The sequence below is a fragment of the Palaemon carinicauda genome, chromosome 39 (genome assembly GCF_036898095.1).
Source record: "Palaemon carinicauda isolate YSFRI2023 chromosome 39, ASM3689809v2, whole genome shotgun sequence".
NCBI classification, from domain to species: domain Eukaryota; kingdom Metazoa; phylum Arthropoda; class Malacostraca; order Decapoda; family Palaemonidae; genus Palaemon; species Palaemon carinicauda.
Window position 1 is genome coordinate 49,505,701 of NC_090763.1, and position 18,620 is coordinate 49,524,320.

At 33.5% G+C, this 18,620-nt stretch overlaps 2 protein-coding genes across 2 annotated transcripts in view; both read left to right on the plus strand.

Annotated features, from left to right (window-relative positions):
- The window catches only part of LOC137630862 (pantetheinase-like), a 16,607-nt gene extending 13,765 nt beyond the window's left edge, over nucleotides 1-2,842 (plus strand). Inside the window, exons 5-6 of the mRNA XM_068362406.1 lie at nucleotides 453-564; nucleotides 1,704-2,842. Coding sequence (XP_068218507.1) covers nucleotides 453-564; nucleotides 1,704-2,602 — 1,011 coding nt within the window. The 3' untranslated portion in view covers nucleotides 2,603-2,842. The remainder of the gene's footprint in view (nucleotides 1-452; nucleotides 565-1,703) is intronic.
- An 8,363-nt stretch (nucleotides 2,843-11,205) lies between these two features.
- LOC137631389 (protein FAM186A-like) lies at nucleotides 11,206-12,270 on the plus strand. Its single transcript, XM_068363158.1, has one exon. The coding sequence runs from the start codon at nucleotides 11,206-11,208 to the stop codon at nucleotides 12,268-12,270; it is 1,065 nt and encodes a 354-aa protein (XP_068219259.1).
- Nucleotides 12,271-18,620: the final 6,350 nt, after the last annotated feature.

The window sequence follows — 18,620 nt, forward strand, 5'->3', positions numbered from 1 at the left end:
GCTCGTTTAGGTATGCTGTATGACCCACAGCGGGTATGAGCATAAGGGATTACATAATTTTTATGTTTTCATGGTTAGAAAGTGCATGAAAATTCTCAAATTAGATTTACTCTTTTTTTATTGTCACGAGAGGGAGGTGGGCATAGATAGTTGAAAGAGAGTTGCCTCACCAAGTAAATTGGTTACGTTGATACTCATCTTCGACTCAAAAAGTTGGCAACTTTGGTGCCGTAAGCCTGCCCCCTAGCTTCCAGACTATGTCCTAGAAGGATCTAGAATGTGACTTGAACACCAATGCACACAAATCTATTCTATTCTTTCCCCCTATGCAAATATTTTTACCACTGCTACATATTTCCACATTTCTTTACTTATCAAATTTTATCTCACCAAATATGTTGCGAAATGGTTACTGTGTAAGGCGTAGAAATCCTTCCTTTGATAAATTTCAGATTTGTTTTGATATCATGTACTCGGACCCGGCTGTCAACAATATTGAGAAATATGGCTTGCATGATGCCATACTTAGCACGCACTGGATTGACGAACTCCCATTTCTAACAGGTAGGCTTACTGTATATTTGCCTATTCAGGTGAAAAAAAGGAATTCTGAGTATCTTAAGACAGGTTGTCTCTTTTGCTTATATTAGATTTTTTTACATTTACTTATTTATTTCTGATTGGATCAATAATTGTTCCAGTACTATAGATTGTATATTGTCTTTATCCAGTATAATCTCTTAAAGATTCCAGTTGATGTAAATAACGGTAAGGATTCATCTGGTAACTTGAGTACATCAGCACTGTTTCCACATTGCAATTATTTTAAAATTATTGCTGCATACTTGTACATTGATGTACTTAATCCAAAATGTTACAATTCATCCTTGGGTCATATTCAACATGACTGTCAAGTTTGGTCAAAATCGGTACAGTAACTTTTGTGTAAAGGTGCTCACAAACAAACTAGTAAATAAACTAGAACGGGGACTCGGTAGAGCGCGTACCTTTGCCAAAGTCACATCATAAGCTAGGCAATTGATATATGCACATTTTGGCACTAGATTCATGCAAATCGGATAAACACTGACCACGATATAACAAAAAGACGTTTTTGAACCCTTTCGTGACCTTGGCCTTGACTTTTGACCCAATCACTCCCAAAACCTAATCTGATTGTTCTTAGATCATGGCCAATCATCCCACCAATTTCATTAAATTCTGTCAAATAGTTTTGGAGTGAAGCGAATCACAGGCAATAAAAAAAAAGGAAAGAAATGTGGCCATCATTATTGTTAAGGTAGGATGACATATCATTAGTGACTGTTGAGCAAATGAAAAAAAAAAAAAACCCCACAATTGCAAGTACTTAATTGGGTATCATACTTATTTTTTTATAAAAGATATGTTTTTTTTTTGGGGGAGGGGTAAAATGAAAGTCATACTAGATCATAGTTGATTTCATAAACCACCCCCACACCTATTCTTTGTTATCTATTGTAAATCTAAGGTAAGTATAAGAAAAGAAGGAAAATTAAAGCGACATCCATATACCTCTAGCAATTTTAAGAGCCCATTTATTTATTTGTCATAGGGGTTTACCAATAGTCCTATAAGATTGTCCTGTCAATCGTTATAAAACATATTGATTTAAGGATATGTAATTAGTTTTAGATAAAAATACTAATCACAACGATTTTTAGCTCCTCAGTTGTGGAAAGCATGGAGTGAAGGGAACAAAGTAAACCTTTTGGCTTCTAATTACTTTAAGCCATCGCAAGGAGCAATTGGCTCTGGAATATTCCGTGGTTACACATCCGAGCCTGCTACTTATGTCTACAATGCATCCAGCGGTACAACTTTGGTAGTTGGGAAAGTCACCACTTCTCCTGTAGCGAATGTATCGAGTGAAACGACAAAATCTAGAAGAGCGCAGAACTTTTATCAATCATTGATTGACAGAAATGAAACGGGTATTCAAAGAGAAATTCTAACCACAGATAAAACCCTATGTGAATTGTCTAATGATTCAAATATACTGTCTAGACAAACAGCGCCATTGCACATTGCTGAAAACCACACTTTCCTTCACGAAGACTTACGTAGATATAACCACTCCCTTATTGAATGGACTTCTACTAACACGTCAAACTGGACCAAATCTCTCTGCCATGAAGATGGCTTTTGCTGTACGCTTGAATATGATTATCCTCGAAATAGTAGTGAAGAAGGATTTTTCATGCTATTTGCTTACAGTGGTCTTATAGAAAAGGGCGGAGGAATTTACTCTATGTATTCTAAAACTTGCGCAGTTGTCTTTTGTTTGAATACCACTGTCACGAGCTGTGCTCGTATAGAAGGTGAACCAGTTCGATATTCAACTCTCAAGATATATGAACTTAGAGGGAATTTTTCGAAAAATCCCATATATCCTTCAGTGTTTATGCAAAACCTGAAGTTATATAATTCTCAGAACTGGGTGTTTAATGTTGAGGAACATCCAGATTTCTTCACTGGGGTTTTGCAATTCAAAGAAACAGTTCAAAGCCTATTATCTTTGACATTGTTTAGCCGCTGGTATGAGCGAGACCCACAAGAGTAGCACTGTGCTTATTCTACTGGAAATTTGAATTCACTACTAGAATATGTGCAGTAAATAATGTTGTCTCTTTATCACGGTAAGAATAAGGTCAAAAGATTACAGCGAAGCATTCGACATTATGTAAAAAGTGTCCAGACTAATCTATGAAATTTCCAGTCAAAATACCACAATGAGTAGGAACATTGATAATAATGTAATATTTCAAAGGCAGTAAAATAAAGAGTGGTTAGTAATGTAAAATTTAAAAGGTTGTACAACAAAGAATGGGTAATAATGTAATATTTCAAAGGCAGTAAAATAAAGAATGGTTGTAATGTAAAACTTACAAGGCTGTACAATAAAGAATTGTCAGTAATGTAAAATTTCAAAAGCTGTACAATAAAGAATGGTTAGTAATGTAATATTTCAAAGGCAGTAAAATAAAGAATGGTTAGTGATGTAAAATTTCAAAGGCTGTACAACAAAGAATGGATAGTATTGTAAAATTTCAAACGCTATATAGTAAAGAGTGGTTAGTAATGTAAAATTTTCAAAGGCTGTACAATAAAGAATGGTTAGTAATGTCAAATTTCAAAGGCTGTACAATAAAGAATGGTTAGTAATGGAAAATTTCAAAGGTTGTACAATAAAGAATGATTAGTTATGTGAAATTTCAAAGGTTGTACAATAAAGAATGATTAGTAATGTAAAATTTCAAAGGCTGTACAATAAAGAATGGTTAGTAATGTCAAATTTCAAAGGCTGTACAATAAAGAATGGTTAGTAATGTTGAATTTCAAAGGCTGTACAATAAAGAATGGTTAGTAATGTTGAATTTCAAAGGCTGTACAATAAAGAATGGTTAGTAATGTAAAATTTCAAAGGCTGTACAATAAAGAATGGTTAGTAATGTTGAATTTCAAAGTCCATACAATAAAGAATGGTTAGTAATGTGAAATTTCAAAGGCTGTACAATAAAGAATGGTTAGTAATGTAAAATTGCAAAGGCTGTACAATAAAGAATGGTTAGTAATGTAAAATTTCAAAGGCTGTACAATAAAGAATGGTCAGTAATGTAAAATTTCAAAGGCTGTACAATAAAGAATGGTCAGTAATGTAAAATTTCAAAGGCTGTACAATAAAGAATGGTTAGTAATGTAAAATTTCAAAGGCTGTACAATAAAGAATGATTAGTAATGTAAAATTTAAAAGGCTGTTCATTAAAGAATGGTCAGTAATGTAAAATTTAAAAGACTGTACAATAAAGAATTGTTAATAATGTAAAATTGAAAAGGCTGTGCAATGAAGAATTGCTTATAATGTAAAATTTAAAAGGCGGTACATTAAAGAATTTTGCATTACGATATTACGTTTAATTAACGATATTATTTCAAAATTAATTATATCTCTAGAATTTAAATAACTCACCTAATGTGGCATACATCAATAACCAGTAGATGTTATTGTAAATAACCTTGTCACTATATGTGAAACCTTTATTATTATTACTAGGTAAGCTACAACCCTAGTTGGAAAAGCAAGATGCTATAAGCCCAAGGGCTCCAACCGGGGAAAATAGCCCAGTGAGGAAAGGAAATAAGGAAATAGATAAACGATATGAGAAATAATTAAATGATTACTAGGTCAGCTACAACCCTAGTTGGAAAAGCAAGATGCTATAAGCCCAAGGGCTCCAACCGGGAAAAATAGCCCAGTGAGGAAAGGAAATAAGGAAATAGATAAACGATATGAGAAATAATTCAATGATTACTAGGTAAGCTACAACCCTAGTTGGAAAAGCAAAATGCTCTAAGCCCAAGGGCTCCAACTGGGAAAAATAGCCCAGTGAGTTAAGGAAATAGATAAACGATATGAGAAATAATGAACAATTGAAATAAAATATTTTAAACACGTTAACAACATCAAAACAGATATTTTATATATAAACTATAGAAAGACTTATGTCAGCCTGTTCAACATAAAAACAGTTGCTGCAAGTTTGAACTTTTGAAGTTCCACCGATTCAACTACCCGATTAGGAAGATTATTCCATAACTTGGTCAAAGCTGGAATAAAACTTCTAGAATACTGTGTAGTATTGAGTCTAACGATGATACAAATCTATCTTTATAACGACTTGGGCTTTTAACTTATGGAATACACTAGTTGCATTAATGTAGCCATTGTATTACAATACAAGGAATATCCAAAATTACCCAAACCTTTTATAGAGTTATCGTTTTCCTTACTAGGTACTGTATGTGAAGTAAGGAATATTTACAAGTAAAATATATGAATGAATAAGATTTTTTTTAGACATTATTAATCTCCTGAAATGTATGTTCAATTAACTGATTGTTCAAAACTACCTGATCTAGTTTGCAACTGAAAATATTCCAAAGTATTTCGATAAAAAGTATTATCCTTAATTTTGAATTTCTGTCAAAATTATTTTGTATCGACCAAGGGATTCACACTGGGCTTTTTTTTTTTTATGTTTTTTTTTTTTTTTTTACTTTGGTGAGACAACATTTTAATTCAACTTAGATTATCATTATCTGTCTCTCTATCTCGCAGAGAGAGAGAGAGAGAGAGAGAGAGAGAGAGAGAGAGAGAGAGAGAGAGGCTACTGTTGCAGTACTTAAAAAGCGTTCGATAAAAAGTATTTTCCTTAATTTTGAATTTCTGTCAAAATGATTTTGTATCGAGCAAGGGATTCAAACAGGGCTTTTATTTTTATTTTTATTTTTTTTTTTTTACTTTGGTAAGACAACATTTTAATTCATCTTAGATTATCATTATCTGTTTTTCTATCTCGCCGAGAGAGAGAGAGAGAGAGAGAGAGAGAGAGAGAGAGAGAGAGAGAGAGAGAGAGAGAGAGCGAGAGGCTGCTGTTGCAGTACTTAAAAAGCGATGATGATCAATCAACACAATATTATAGAGTAGATGAGCAAATACCAGAGAAAATCCATTGCTTATTCACATATGATGATTTAATAACCCAACATTTTCCAACGCTGAAATATGATATTCAGATTCACACTATCTCTACACAATTTTTCTTTATTAATTGTTATTATTTCCATACGTCACTGATTTCGAAACTTTATATTGAACTATTAAGAACTTATTATACTGTACAATAGAATGATCTCAAAGATACAATACGATAAAACTGTTATTCAGAATGGCATAAGTAAAATATTTAAAATAAGAAAAATAAAGATAATAAAAGACCTTTAACCAACCAAGAACAAAAAAAAAAAAGATCTTTCTATACAATAGAATGATCTCAAAGACACAAAAGGATAAAACTGTTTATCAGAATGAAATAAGTAAAATATGTAAAATAAGAAAAATAAAGGAAAATAAAAGACCTTTAACCAACCAAGAAAAAAAAAAAGATGATATTCGACATGAACAAAAGACTGAAATATGTTTGTGTGCACACTATCTCTAAACAATTTTTGTTTATTAATTATTATTATTTGCATACGTCAATGATTTCGAAACTTATACTGAACTATCAAGAACTTACTATACAATAGAATGATCTCAAAGATATAATACGATAAAACTGTTTATCAGAATGACATAAGTAAAATATGTATAATAAAAGAATAAAGGAAAATAAAAGACCTTTGACAAACCAAGAAAAAAAAAGAAAAAAAAGATGATATTCGACATGAACAAAAGACTGAAATATGTTTGGATGCACACTATCTCTACACAATTTTTCTTTATCAATTGTTATTATTTGCATACGTCAATGATTTCGAAACTTTATACTGAACTATCAAGAACTTACTATACTGTACAATAGAATGATCTCGAAGATACAATACGATAAAACTGTTTATCAGAATGAGATAAGTAACATAAATCAAATAAGAAAAATAAAGATAATAAAAGACCTTTAACCAACCAAGAACAATAAAAGATATTCGACATGAACAAAAGAAATGAGTCGTATAATAGTATAATAAAATTGATCGAGGCGCACCGTGCTATTGCTCATACCGTTATGTAATAAAACTCGTAATTAATGTATGTGCTCAGTATTGTATTCCGCAAGCTGTTCTATGATGTGAGTTCAATGACACTACATGAAGATTGCATCATAACTGATATGTTATCTTCTGCAGGCTGATGTTCGATGAGAAACATAAGTCGATGATGGTCTGTTACCATAGAAAGTTACCTTTATACGGGGTCTGTTTTTGTTTTGGTATTGCATTTACTGTATATATATATATATATATATATATATATATATATATATATATGTGTGTGTGTGTGTATATATATATGTATATATATTATATAATGTAATATATATATATTATATAAATGTGATATATATGTATATATATGAATATATATATATATATATATATATATATATATATATATATATATATATATATATATATATATATATATATACACGAGGGACGTTCACTAAATATTTCCCATGAACCACTTAGGATTATCATATCTGACTGAATTTTCACCTGTGTATTGGTATATTAGTGTATAGGTCACATGATAATTTGCAGCACTGAACTCACCTTTCTCTTTTTACAGGTGTTAGATTAAAGTAGGGTGTGACTATGGACCCCGTCGAGTACCGAGCAGTGATAAGGTTTCCATATTTGAAAGGTCGCACGCCAAAACAGATTTTCGATGAAATGAAACATACACAGAGATGCTGCCTCATCACATGATGTTTTAAAACACTGGCATCGCCAGTTCAAGTGTGGCCGAACATCTGTTGAAAAAGCGCCCGTTCCTGGACGCCTCCATTCTGCCATTATAAATAGAACTTCCATCCAGTAGAGGCTGCCATTTTGGAAGACCGCCGTATAACTGCTCGATAGTTAGCTCAAATTGTGAAGGTAAGTATAGGGTGTGTGGAAAAAATAATTCAAGATCATTTGCACATGTATAAGATGTTTGCACGGTGGATTCCTAGGCTCCTTACTCCTTTTCAGAAGAAGGAACGAATGGATTGCTCCAAAGCTCTTTTGGACACGTGTCAAAAAACCAGGAAGGCTTTTTTGACAGACTTATCACACAGGATGAAACATGGGTTCATCACTATCATCCTCAGACTAAAGTCCAGTTTATGCAGTGAAAGCACTTTGACTCCCCACCTCAAAGAAGGCAAGAGTGCAACTCTCAGCAGGAAGGTCATGCTTACCATCTTTTGCGACCAGCACGGAGTAGTGATGACGGATTTCCTAGCCAAGGGTACCACAATCACTGGGACTTACTATGCTTCACTCAGGTTTGCCAGATTGGCATTTTTTCAGGCCAATGAAACCCTCCAATTTGGCCTCTTTGAAATTGGTTGGCCTTTTGTAATATGGAAGTAGGTTGCCCTTAAATGCTATATTTTTGGCCTTTTTTCTACTTTTTGAGTAGGAATACCTCAAGTGGTTGAAAGCATTTGTGTATCGTCATGATCAGCAAAGTTGTACTTTAGTCCATTTCTTTTAGCGAGTCATATTTGCACAGACTCGCAACGGTGCCCTTTTAGCTCGGAAAAGTTTCCTGGTCGCTGATTGGTTAGAATTATCTTGTCCAACCAATCAGCGATCAGGTTGGCCTTTTAAAGCTGCAGTTGATTAGAAGTTGGCCTTTTCTCATTAGAAAACCTCGCAATACGGTGAAGCACTACTGCGGAAATTGTGAAAATTCATCAAACTCCAAAGGCGCGGCAAGCTGACCAGAGGAGTCCTACTCCTGCAAGACACTGCTCCAGTCCACAACTCTCATATCGGCCAGACAGAATCCCACTCTTATGGCTATGCAATTCTTCCGCCACTCCTAACCCGTCCCCTCTTATTCTCCTGACCTGGCACTATCTGACTTTCACCTCTTTCCAACCATGAAGATGAGTCACTGATTTCCAAGGTGGAGTCAGGGTTTAAGGCTCAGCCTATCGACTTTTACAAACAAGGTCTCCAGAGTTGCAAAAACTATGGGAAAAATGCATAACCCTGGTTGGTGCCTATGTAGAGAAAGACTAATAACTGTTCAAAGTTTTGCCGGTCTGTCTGTTGGAAGTGGGTCAGGGAAAATCTTTAATGAACTCCCCTCATATGTATATATATATATATATATATATATATATATATATATATATATATATATATATATATATATATATATATATTATATGCATATATATATATGTATATATGTGTGTGTGTGTGTGCGCGTAACTAAGAAAAGGCACAAAATTAACCCGATGTTGCAGCCAGTAAGATGGGCAGTCTGTTTATTAGTAGCGTTCATAAGTAAGATATGTAATTAAACGTTTTAAAAGAATATTTGGCATATAGGCTCATCAATTATGCTGTCTATAGATATACAATTGTGATATCTGATGATTGGATAATAGTCTATTTACCACCACTATCATTGAAAATTTGAACATTTTCAATAACTATTTCCACACTTTAATCTTCTCTGCCTTCAGCTTTTCCCTTTTATGGGGTCGCTGTTTCTCGTCACCCTTTTCATCTTCCTCTCTCCTGTACTTCTTCTTCTTCTTCTTCTTCTTCTTCTTCTTCTTTTTCTTCTTCTTCTTCTTCTTCTTCTTCTTCTTCTTATTATTATTATTATTATTATTATTATTACTATTATTATTATTATCATTATTATTATTATTATTATTATTATTAGCTAAGTTACAGCCCTAGCTGGTAAAGCAGGATGCTATAAGCCCAAGGGTTTCAGAAGGGAAAAATAACCCAGTGAGGAAAGGACATAGGTAATAAATAATTCAATAATTCATCTTTCCGCCTGACCTTTGGCCTCCCCCCCCCCCTTCCTTCTACCCTCCACCTCTATGTTCATAACCCTTTTACATACGCTTTTATCTTCTCTCCTCATGACATGACCAAACCATTTCAGTTTTCTTTCCTGAGATTTCTTCGAAACCTCTAAGACTTTTGACTGTGCCCGTGATCAATTCATTCCGATTCTTATCTTTATTTTTTTTTTTTTTTGTGACACCACACATCAACCTTAGCATTCTCATTTCGGCCACTTCCATTTTTCTTTCTTGCCCTATTTTTATTGGTCAAGTCTCTGCCTTATAGAGCATAGCTGGTCTAATTACTTTTCCAACTTTAATAAAGACAGATAAAACCAAAAATGAAAATTCGGGAGGACTTTAGACCCCCACTAATCTTAAAGGTTAGAATTGTCTAGTTTCAGTTCCGGTTTCAGCAGAATAGATACTCACCAGAACGTCAGCCGGGTAAGCCCAACTCCCCAGTCAACATCTTAAACTCACGGCCCCGGGCTGGGATCGATCGGCTGCCATGCGAATGCTAGACGATCACGTGACTACTGTACTAGCCAGGAGGCTCTCTCTCACCAGAACGTCAGCCTGGTAAGCCTAAACCCCTACTGTGGTGCCCAACCACAGCAGTGGCCTCCATAGTAAACATCTTAAACTCAAAGTCCAGGGCTGGGATCGATCGGCTGCCATGCGAATGCTAGACGATCACGTGACCAATATACTAGCCAGGAGGCTCTCTCTCACCAGAACGTCAGCCTGGTAAGCCCAAACCCCTACTGTGGTGCCCAACCACAGCACTGGCTTCCCCAGTCAACATCTTAAACTCACGGTCCCGGGCTGGGATCGATCGGCTGCCATGCGAATGCTAGACGATCACGTGACCAATATACTAGCCAGGAGGCTCTCTCTCACCAGAACGTCAGCCTGGTAAGCCTAAACCCCTACTGTGGTGCCCAACCACAGCAGTGGCCTCCATAGTAAACATCTTAAACTCAAAGTCCCGGGCTGGGATCGATCTGCTGCCATGCGAATACTAGACGATCACGTGAGCCAGGAGGCTCTCTTAAATCATACTAGATATTAAACATCAACACGACCCGAATATGAATAAAATGACACGCCATTGTCCAGCAGCTGCTTAAAACCAAGGTCAAATCACTTACGAGCTTCCTCGCTACTTAATTCTCTCCATGATATCTCGGGATTCCATTCCTTGGATATGTCACATAACTACTTAGTTACTTGTGCTGCTAATTATGTTTAATCATGCACTCTGTGCTTTGCTCTATCATGCACAGAACATATATTTTCTTTCATTGAAAATAATTATACAGTGGTTAAACTTTATAAGTTCATATTATTTACATTTTTTATCCTAATGTTTATTGCACAAATGCCAGTAAATTATCACTGCAAATATTACATAGTCAAACTAATAAATTATCAAATGCAAATATTACATAGTCAAGCTAATAAATTATCAATGTAAATATTACATAGTCAAGCTAATAAATTACCAATGTAAATATTACATAGTCAAGCTAATAAATTATCAACGCAAATATTACATAGTCAAGCTAATAAATTATCAACGCAAATATTACATAGTCAAGCTAATAAATTATCAACGCAAATATTACATAGTCAAGCTAATAAATTATCATCGCAAATATTACATAGTCAAGCTAATAAATTATCAACTCAATTATTACATAGTCAAGCTAATAAATTATCAATACAAATATTACATAGTCAAGCTAATAAATTATTAACGAAAATATTACATAGTCAAGCTAATAAATTATCAATGCAAATATTACATAGTCAAGCTAATAAATTATCAACGCAAATATTACACAGTCAAGCTAATAAATTATCAATGCAAATATTACATAGTCAAGCTAATAGATTATCAACGCAAATATTACACAGTCAAGCTAATAAATTATCAACGCAAATATTACATAGTCAAGCTAATGAATTATCAACGCAAATATTACATAGTCAGGCTAATAAATTATCAACGCAAATATTACATAGTCAAGCTAATAAATTATCAACGCAAATTTTACATAGTCAAGCTAATAAATCATCAACGCAAATATTACATAGTCAAGCTAATAAATTATCAACGCAAATATTACATAGTCAAGCTAATAAATTATCAACGCAAATATTACATAGTCAAGCTAATAAATTATCAACTCAATTATTACACAGTCAAGCTAATAAATTATCAACGCAAATATTACATAGTCAAGCTAATAAATTATCAACGCAAATATTACACAGTCAAGCTAATAAATTATCAATGCAAATATTACATAGTCAAGCTAATAGATTATCAACGCAAATATTACATAGTCAAGCTAATAAATTAACAATGCAAATATTACACAGTCAAGCTAATAAATTATCAATGCAAATATTACATAGTCAAGCTAATAAATTATCAATGCAAATATTACATAGTCAAGCTAATAAATTATTAACGAAAATATTACATAGTCAAGCTAATAAATTATCAATGCAAATATTCCATAGTCAAGCTAATAAATTATCAATGCAAATATTACATAGTCAAGCTAATAAATTATCAATGCAATTATTACATAGTCAAGCTAATAAATTATCAATGCAAATATTACATAGTCAAGCTAATAAATTATTAACGAAAATATTACATAGTCAAGCTAATAAATTATCAATGCAAATATTCCATAGTCAAGCTAATAAATTATCAATGCAAATATTACATAGTCAAGCTAATAAATTATCAATGCAAATATTACATAGTCAAGCTAATAAATTATTAACGAAAATATTACATAGTCAAGCTAATAAATTATCAATGCAAATATTACACAGTTAAGCTAATAAATTATCAATGCAAATATTACATAGTCAAGCTAATAAATTATCAATGCAAATATTACGTAGTCAAGCTAATAAATTATTAACGAAAATATTACATAGTCAAGCTAATAAATTAACAATGCAAATATTACATAGTCAAGCTAATAAATTATCAATGCAAATATTACATACTCAAGCTAATAAATTATCCATGCAAACATTACATGGTCAAGCTAATAAATGATCAATGCAATTATTACATAGTCAAGCTAATAAATTATCAACGCAAATATTACATAGTTAAGCTAATGAATTATCAATGCAAATATTACATAGTGTAGCTAATAAATTAACGCAAATATTACATAGTCAAGCTAATAAATTAACGCAAATATTACATAGTCAAGCTAATAAATTAACGCAAATATTACATAGTCAAGCTAATAAATTAACGCAAATATTACATAGTCAAGCTAATAAATTAACGCAAATATTACATAGTCAAGCTATTAAATTAACGCAAATATTACATAGTCAAGCTAATAAATCATCAATGCAAATATTGCATAGTCGAGAAATTTTTTTGGGGGGAAACTGTGTTTTACGTTTGTTTCTATTATCAGTATATATTAATTAAAAAAAACTCGATTCTTTGAATTCAATAATTTTCCAAACTCCACTTATATAATCGGTAATTAACTTCACTGCTGTATTTCGATCTTTTTCTCAGTATCCTTTGAAATCTAATTTCAAAATTTAACAAAACTTGTTACTGTATCGTTTTGGATTCCTTTAGATGTTATTGTATACTACCGTAGTGTACGCGGCCCGTCAAAATAATGGCTAGATATTTAGATAGATATGTACTCCCACGCACACGTAACCCACTCTCACCAGGTTATGACTACTCCCTCCTTCCCTACCCGAGGGACGGGGAGAGCTGAGCGTGACTGAATATATATATATATATATATATATATATATATATATATATATATATATATATATATATATATATATATATATATATATATATATATATATATATATGCGTAAAGATATCAGGAAAACGTGATGCTCAGATGCAGAAGAACCACAGGGAAAATGAAATAACGAAATATAAGATTAAGTCCTGACTAGTTTCGTGATACTTCTTCAGAGGACTGATTTATTGAGAGAGGTTTCTTTACATTTTATAGGGGAAGTAAACGTACGAACATACATATAGAGGCTTATAGAACAATGACACTCCCATACCAGCTATATAAACTTTAACAAAACAAGAGGAAGAGAAATTAAATAGAATAGTGTGCCGGAGTGTACCCTCAAGCAAGAGAACGCTAACAGTATTAACAATAAGACTTCACCCATTTTGTTTTGGATCACATAATATTTTCTATGAGTTACTACTACGTATTGACGTCCTGCCTTGTTAATTGGCAGAACGGGTGATTTGAGGGTGAACTATTCCAAGCCTTATCTCAGCAACTAATGTGCGACTGTCAAAGGGGTTAAAAAGCTTTGTAAACAATTCCATTGTTCCTTGGAGAGAGAGAGAGAGAGAGAGAGAGAGAGAGAGAGAGAGAGAGAGAGAGAGAGAGAGAGATTTTGTTTTGTTTTGTTTTGTTTTAATCAATTTATGTCACTCACTGGCGTCAGACATTTAGGTACATGGTAAGAGAGAGAGAGAGAGAGAGAGAGAGAGAGAGAGAGAGAGAGAGAGAGAGATCTTGTTTTGTTTTAATAAATTTATTGCGCTCATTAGCGTCAGACATTTGTGTACATGGTAAGAGAGAGAGAGAGAGAGAGAGAGAGAGAGAGAGAGAGAGAGAGAGAGAGATTTTGTTTTGCTTTGATAAATTTATTACGCTCATTGGCGTTAGACATGAGAGAGAGAGAGAGAGAGAGAGAGAGAGAGAGAGAGAGAGAGAGAGAGAGAGAACTCTAAATTCAACTTCAGAATTGAATATTCGGTGTGAAATTTTGGAGAGAAATATATCCTTTATTTCACAGTGGTACCAAGTATGTACAGTACGTACATCATACTGTAAAATTAGCTTGTTGTTAGCACTAGTGAACCTGGTAATTTTGGGGAAAGAGGAAGAAAATGTACCAAAATCTATTTGTAAATTATCTTTTCTTTACATGGGGCTATCAAAGAAGAATTCAGAACTAAATCAAAATGTAAAATTTTGCATTGCTGAAGATTAGAGATTACATATTTTACTCTAATTTTAAAAAAGGGAATTTATAATCGTAATAATTACAATCTCAAACTCAGAAAATGTAATCAAATTATTGCCGACTTTGTGTTACTGTCTACTACCTTGTTAGAAGGACACATGTACAGTCACACATATAAGTTGATGGATGTCCGGGTGTTTGTGTTTGAGAGATTTCCATTTCACCAACTTCTAGACGACAGGTGTATGGGAGCGCGAAACCGGTCAAATATTCAACTACCTATTAGTACTACCAGACACCTGTCGTCCAGAAAGGGGTGCAATGGAAATCTCTCTGAAAAACCCGGACATCCATCAACTTATATGAGTGACTGTACATGGTTCGTACATATTTCATTATAGTACAATAAAATAATGAACTAAGTAACTTTCTTGGTAACTCCACATGGTAACTAATGGCTTTGGCAGACATCATACGTACAAAACATTAATGATAAGAGTATACTGGCTCTCTTTCGATAAAAAAGTCAATACATTTACAAACAATGTACATTTTTATTTGCCTCGTTTTTCACAAGCACACATTCTATTGCCTTTCAGATTAGCCTTCTTGAATTTCCATTGATTTTTACAGCCTTTTACTTTGCAGCAGCATGAAACCAGCTCTAAACAGCTCTTTGAAGCATCGGGTCATTCTCATTTCTCATTTCTCATTCATCATCCTTTTACCCCTCATCCTTCATCTTTTTTCCTGTACCTTATCCTTTAATCCAAACTAACTTCTTCCTTTTAAAACTAACATTTCCTTCAATAATACAATTTTTTACTCCTCTGGAGTTCTCACCCTTTTCAGAACCAATCTTTTACGGGCTGTCCAACGACAAGAGCCCGTGTCATGCTATAGGCATGGCAATCTACCCACCACCACCACCCAAGCGTCGGGGAGAGGGATCCAGACGGTTCTTACCCCCCCCCCCCCACCCATTTTCATAGATGCTTTCTTTCCTTTTGGCACTTTTCATCTGCTCATTCCGAAGAGGAGATGGGGAGCTGGTTCATCTCCATAGGATTGTCAATAACTTAGGTTCTGTCTATGAAGCAATGTTTTGAGTAAGCCTCAAACTGTTCTCATCCATTTCCCTGGGCAGTATGAACTGTTTCAATGAATGCAAAATCTACAATGTCTCTGGTATCTAGGGCAAACCAGTCTGGACTATTCTCCTCAAAGGGATTTCCCAGCTCTTCAATAACATCCACAATTGATTGCATATCTTTGGCAAGTGCTTTCTGTGCACTTGATGTATCCTCATGGTAACACAACAGTGACGTCACAACAGTGCTGACGTCTGAGGGCATAGAAAAAAAAAACTAGCCATAGCCCGGAGGTGATCCTCTTGGCAATATTATTTCCAATAGAAAAGTCACAAAACCTTATACTGCAGTTTCCAGCTTTGTCAAATTTATTGAAAGTATATTTATAATTTGTGTAAGTCGAGGCTCATATATAGCTTCCGATGAATTATTATTATTATTATTATTATTATTATTATTATTATTATTATTATTGTTATTATTGTTATTATTATTATTATTATTGTTATTATTATTATCATCATTACTAGCTAAGCTACAACCCTAGTTTGAAAAGCAGGATGATATAAGACCAAGGGCTCCAACAGGGAAAATATCTCAACGAGGAAAGGAAATAAGGAATAAGAAGTAATGAACAATTAAAATAAAATATTATAAGAAAATTAACAAAACATTAAAACATATCTTTCATATGTAAACTTTAAAAAGACTTATGTCAGCCTGATCAACATAAAAATATTTGCTGCAAGTTTGAAGGAAAAAAAGAGGAACTCAAATTTTTTATGTTTGTTCACGCTCTCCTTCCTCCATATTTCTATATCATGTTAAAAGAAGTAGTATATAAAAACCCATAGATACTGTATGTTTGTAGGTAGTATGTTGGCTAGGGCACCAGCCATCCGTTGAGATACTACCGCTAGAGAGTAATGGGGTTCTTTGACCGGCCTGACAGTACTACATTACGCCCTTCTCTCTGGTTACGGTTCATTTTTCCTTTGCCTACACATACACCGGGTAGTCTGGCCTATTCCTTACAAATTCTCCTCTGTCCTAATTACACATAACAGCACTGTCATTACCAAACAATTCCTCTTCATCCAAGGGGTTAACTACTGCACTGTAATTGTTCAGTGGCTACTTTCCTCTTGGTAAGGATAGAAGAGACTCTTTAGCTATGGTAAGCAGCTCTTCTAGGAGAAGGACACTCCAAAATCAAACTATCGTTCTCTAGTCTTGGGTAGTGGCATAGCCTCTGTACCATGGTCTTCCACTACCTTGGGTTGGAGTTCTCTTGCTTGAGGGTACACTCGGGCACACTATTCTGTCTTATTTCTCCTCCTCTTGTTTTGTTAAAGATTTTATAGTTTATATAGGAAATATTTATTTTGTGGTGTTGTTGTTCTTAGAATATTTTATTTTTCCTTGTTTCCTTTCCTCACTGGGCTACTTTTCCCTGTTGGAGCCCTTAGGCTTATAGCATCTTGCTTTTCCAACTAGGGTTTTAGCTTAGCTAGTAATAATAATAATAATAATAATAATAATAATAATAATAATAAATAGAAAGTCTGTTATTAGGTTTGGATGGAAAAGAAATGAGATAATTAAACAATCATTTATTCATAACTGATAACATTATATTTTGTACAAAGGTTACAAAACTCTGGTGAGATACTTATTCTATACTAGTGTACACGACCCGTCAAAATGACTGCTAAATATTTATATAGACATGTACTTACGCACACACTCAACCCCCTCTTACCAGGGTATGGCTATTCCCTCCCTGTCCGAGCCGAGGGACGGGGTGAGCTAAGCGTGACCGGAAATATATATATATATATATATATATATATATATATATATATATATATATATATATATATATATTTATATATATCCGGAGACTTGCTCTTCATTATATAGGGGAAATAGCTAAGGTTAGTCCGAAATTACTCAGGCTAAGGTCACCATATCACAGTCTTATGAAAATTGAAAGCATATTGCGCAAAATTGCTGCATGCTTCAACAAAGGTAAATTTGGCAAATTTTACAAAAAAAAAAAAAAAAAAGTGCTTGTTGTTGGTGTAGGAACCATTTTTAAGTTCTATTCCTCTGAATAATCTCAACCAGAGGACTTGAAACCTTCCGATTGGACTCTTAGGTTAGACGGCCTACGTCATCAATTACGACTGGGAGCTCAGTCTCTCGGTTCAGACGGCTTCTATCATCAATTGTTACTCACTAAACTTACGACCTGACTCATGGCAGATGTAATTCTTGATAGAATTATTGCAGGAAAGAATAATATATACACGAAAAAAAAAACTCGTAGGTTTTTCCAAAAACGAAAAATTCACAAACTAGTACGTTTAAACAAAAGAAAAGAGAAGTCACTGTCTAGATGATAGGCTTTGCAAAGAACAAAAAAATGGAGAAGTTACAATCTGGTAGGATTTCCCAAAAACGAAGAATTCACAAACCAGTACGTTTAAACAAAAGAAAAGAGAAGGCACAGTTTAGTAAGTTTCGCCCCCCCCCAAAAAAAAAGAAAAAAAAAAGATAAGCAGAGGTCACAGTCTAGTAGGTTTGAAAAAACGTAGAAATCACAAACTGAACATCTCAATCCAATAACTCATTCATTTTCAACAGTAGAAAAAGTAAACATTTAGAGTTCACTAAATAATACAATCTTAAACAAGACACTTCTTAATTCCGGATAATAAATCCAATTTTCCAGGAATATTTCTTTTTGCATTGAAACATCTGGATTACAACATTTGGGTCACAACGACTATTTCCAAAAGCAATTGTCACGAAGAAAATTCTGGGTTTTAAATCAGTCGGCGTCTTGGGTATTTTCTTTGCGTGGGTTATTGATCTCTAAATCAATTTTCTATTATATTTCTTTAGAATTAGTAGAAGCTGTATGTTACATTAAAGTAAGAAGACGTTCATGTATATATATATATATATATATATATATATATACATATATATATATATATATATATATATATATATATGTGTGTGTATATATATATATGTATATATATATATATATATATATATATATATATATATATATATATAG

Bases quoted from the DNA above. Each gene is read 5' to 3' on its own strand.
- LOC137631389 (XM_068363158.1), top strand. From the start codon at position 11,206: ATGCAAATATTACATAGTCAAGCTAATAAATTATCAACGCAAATATTA.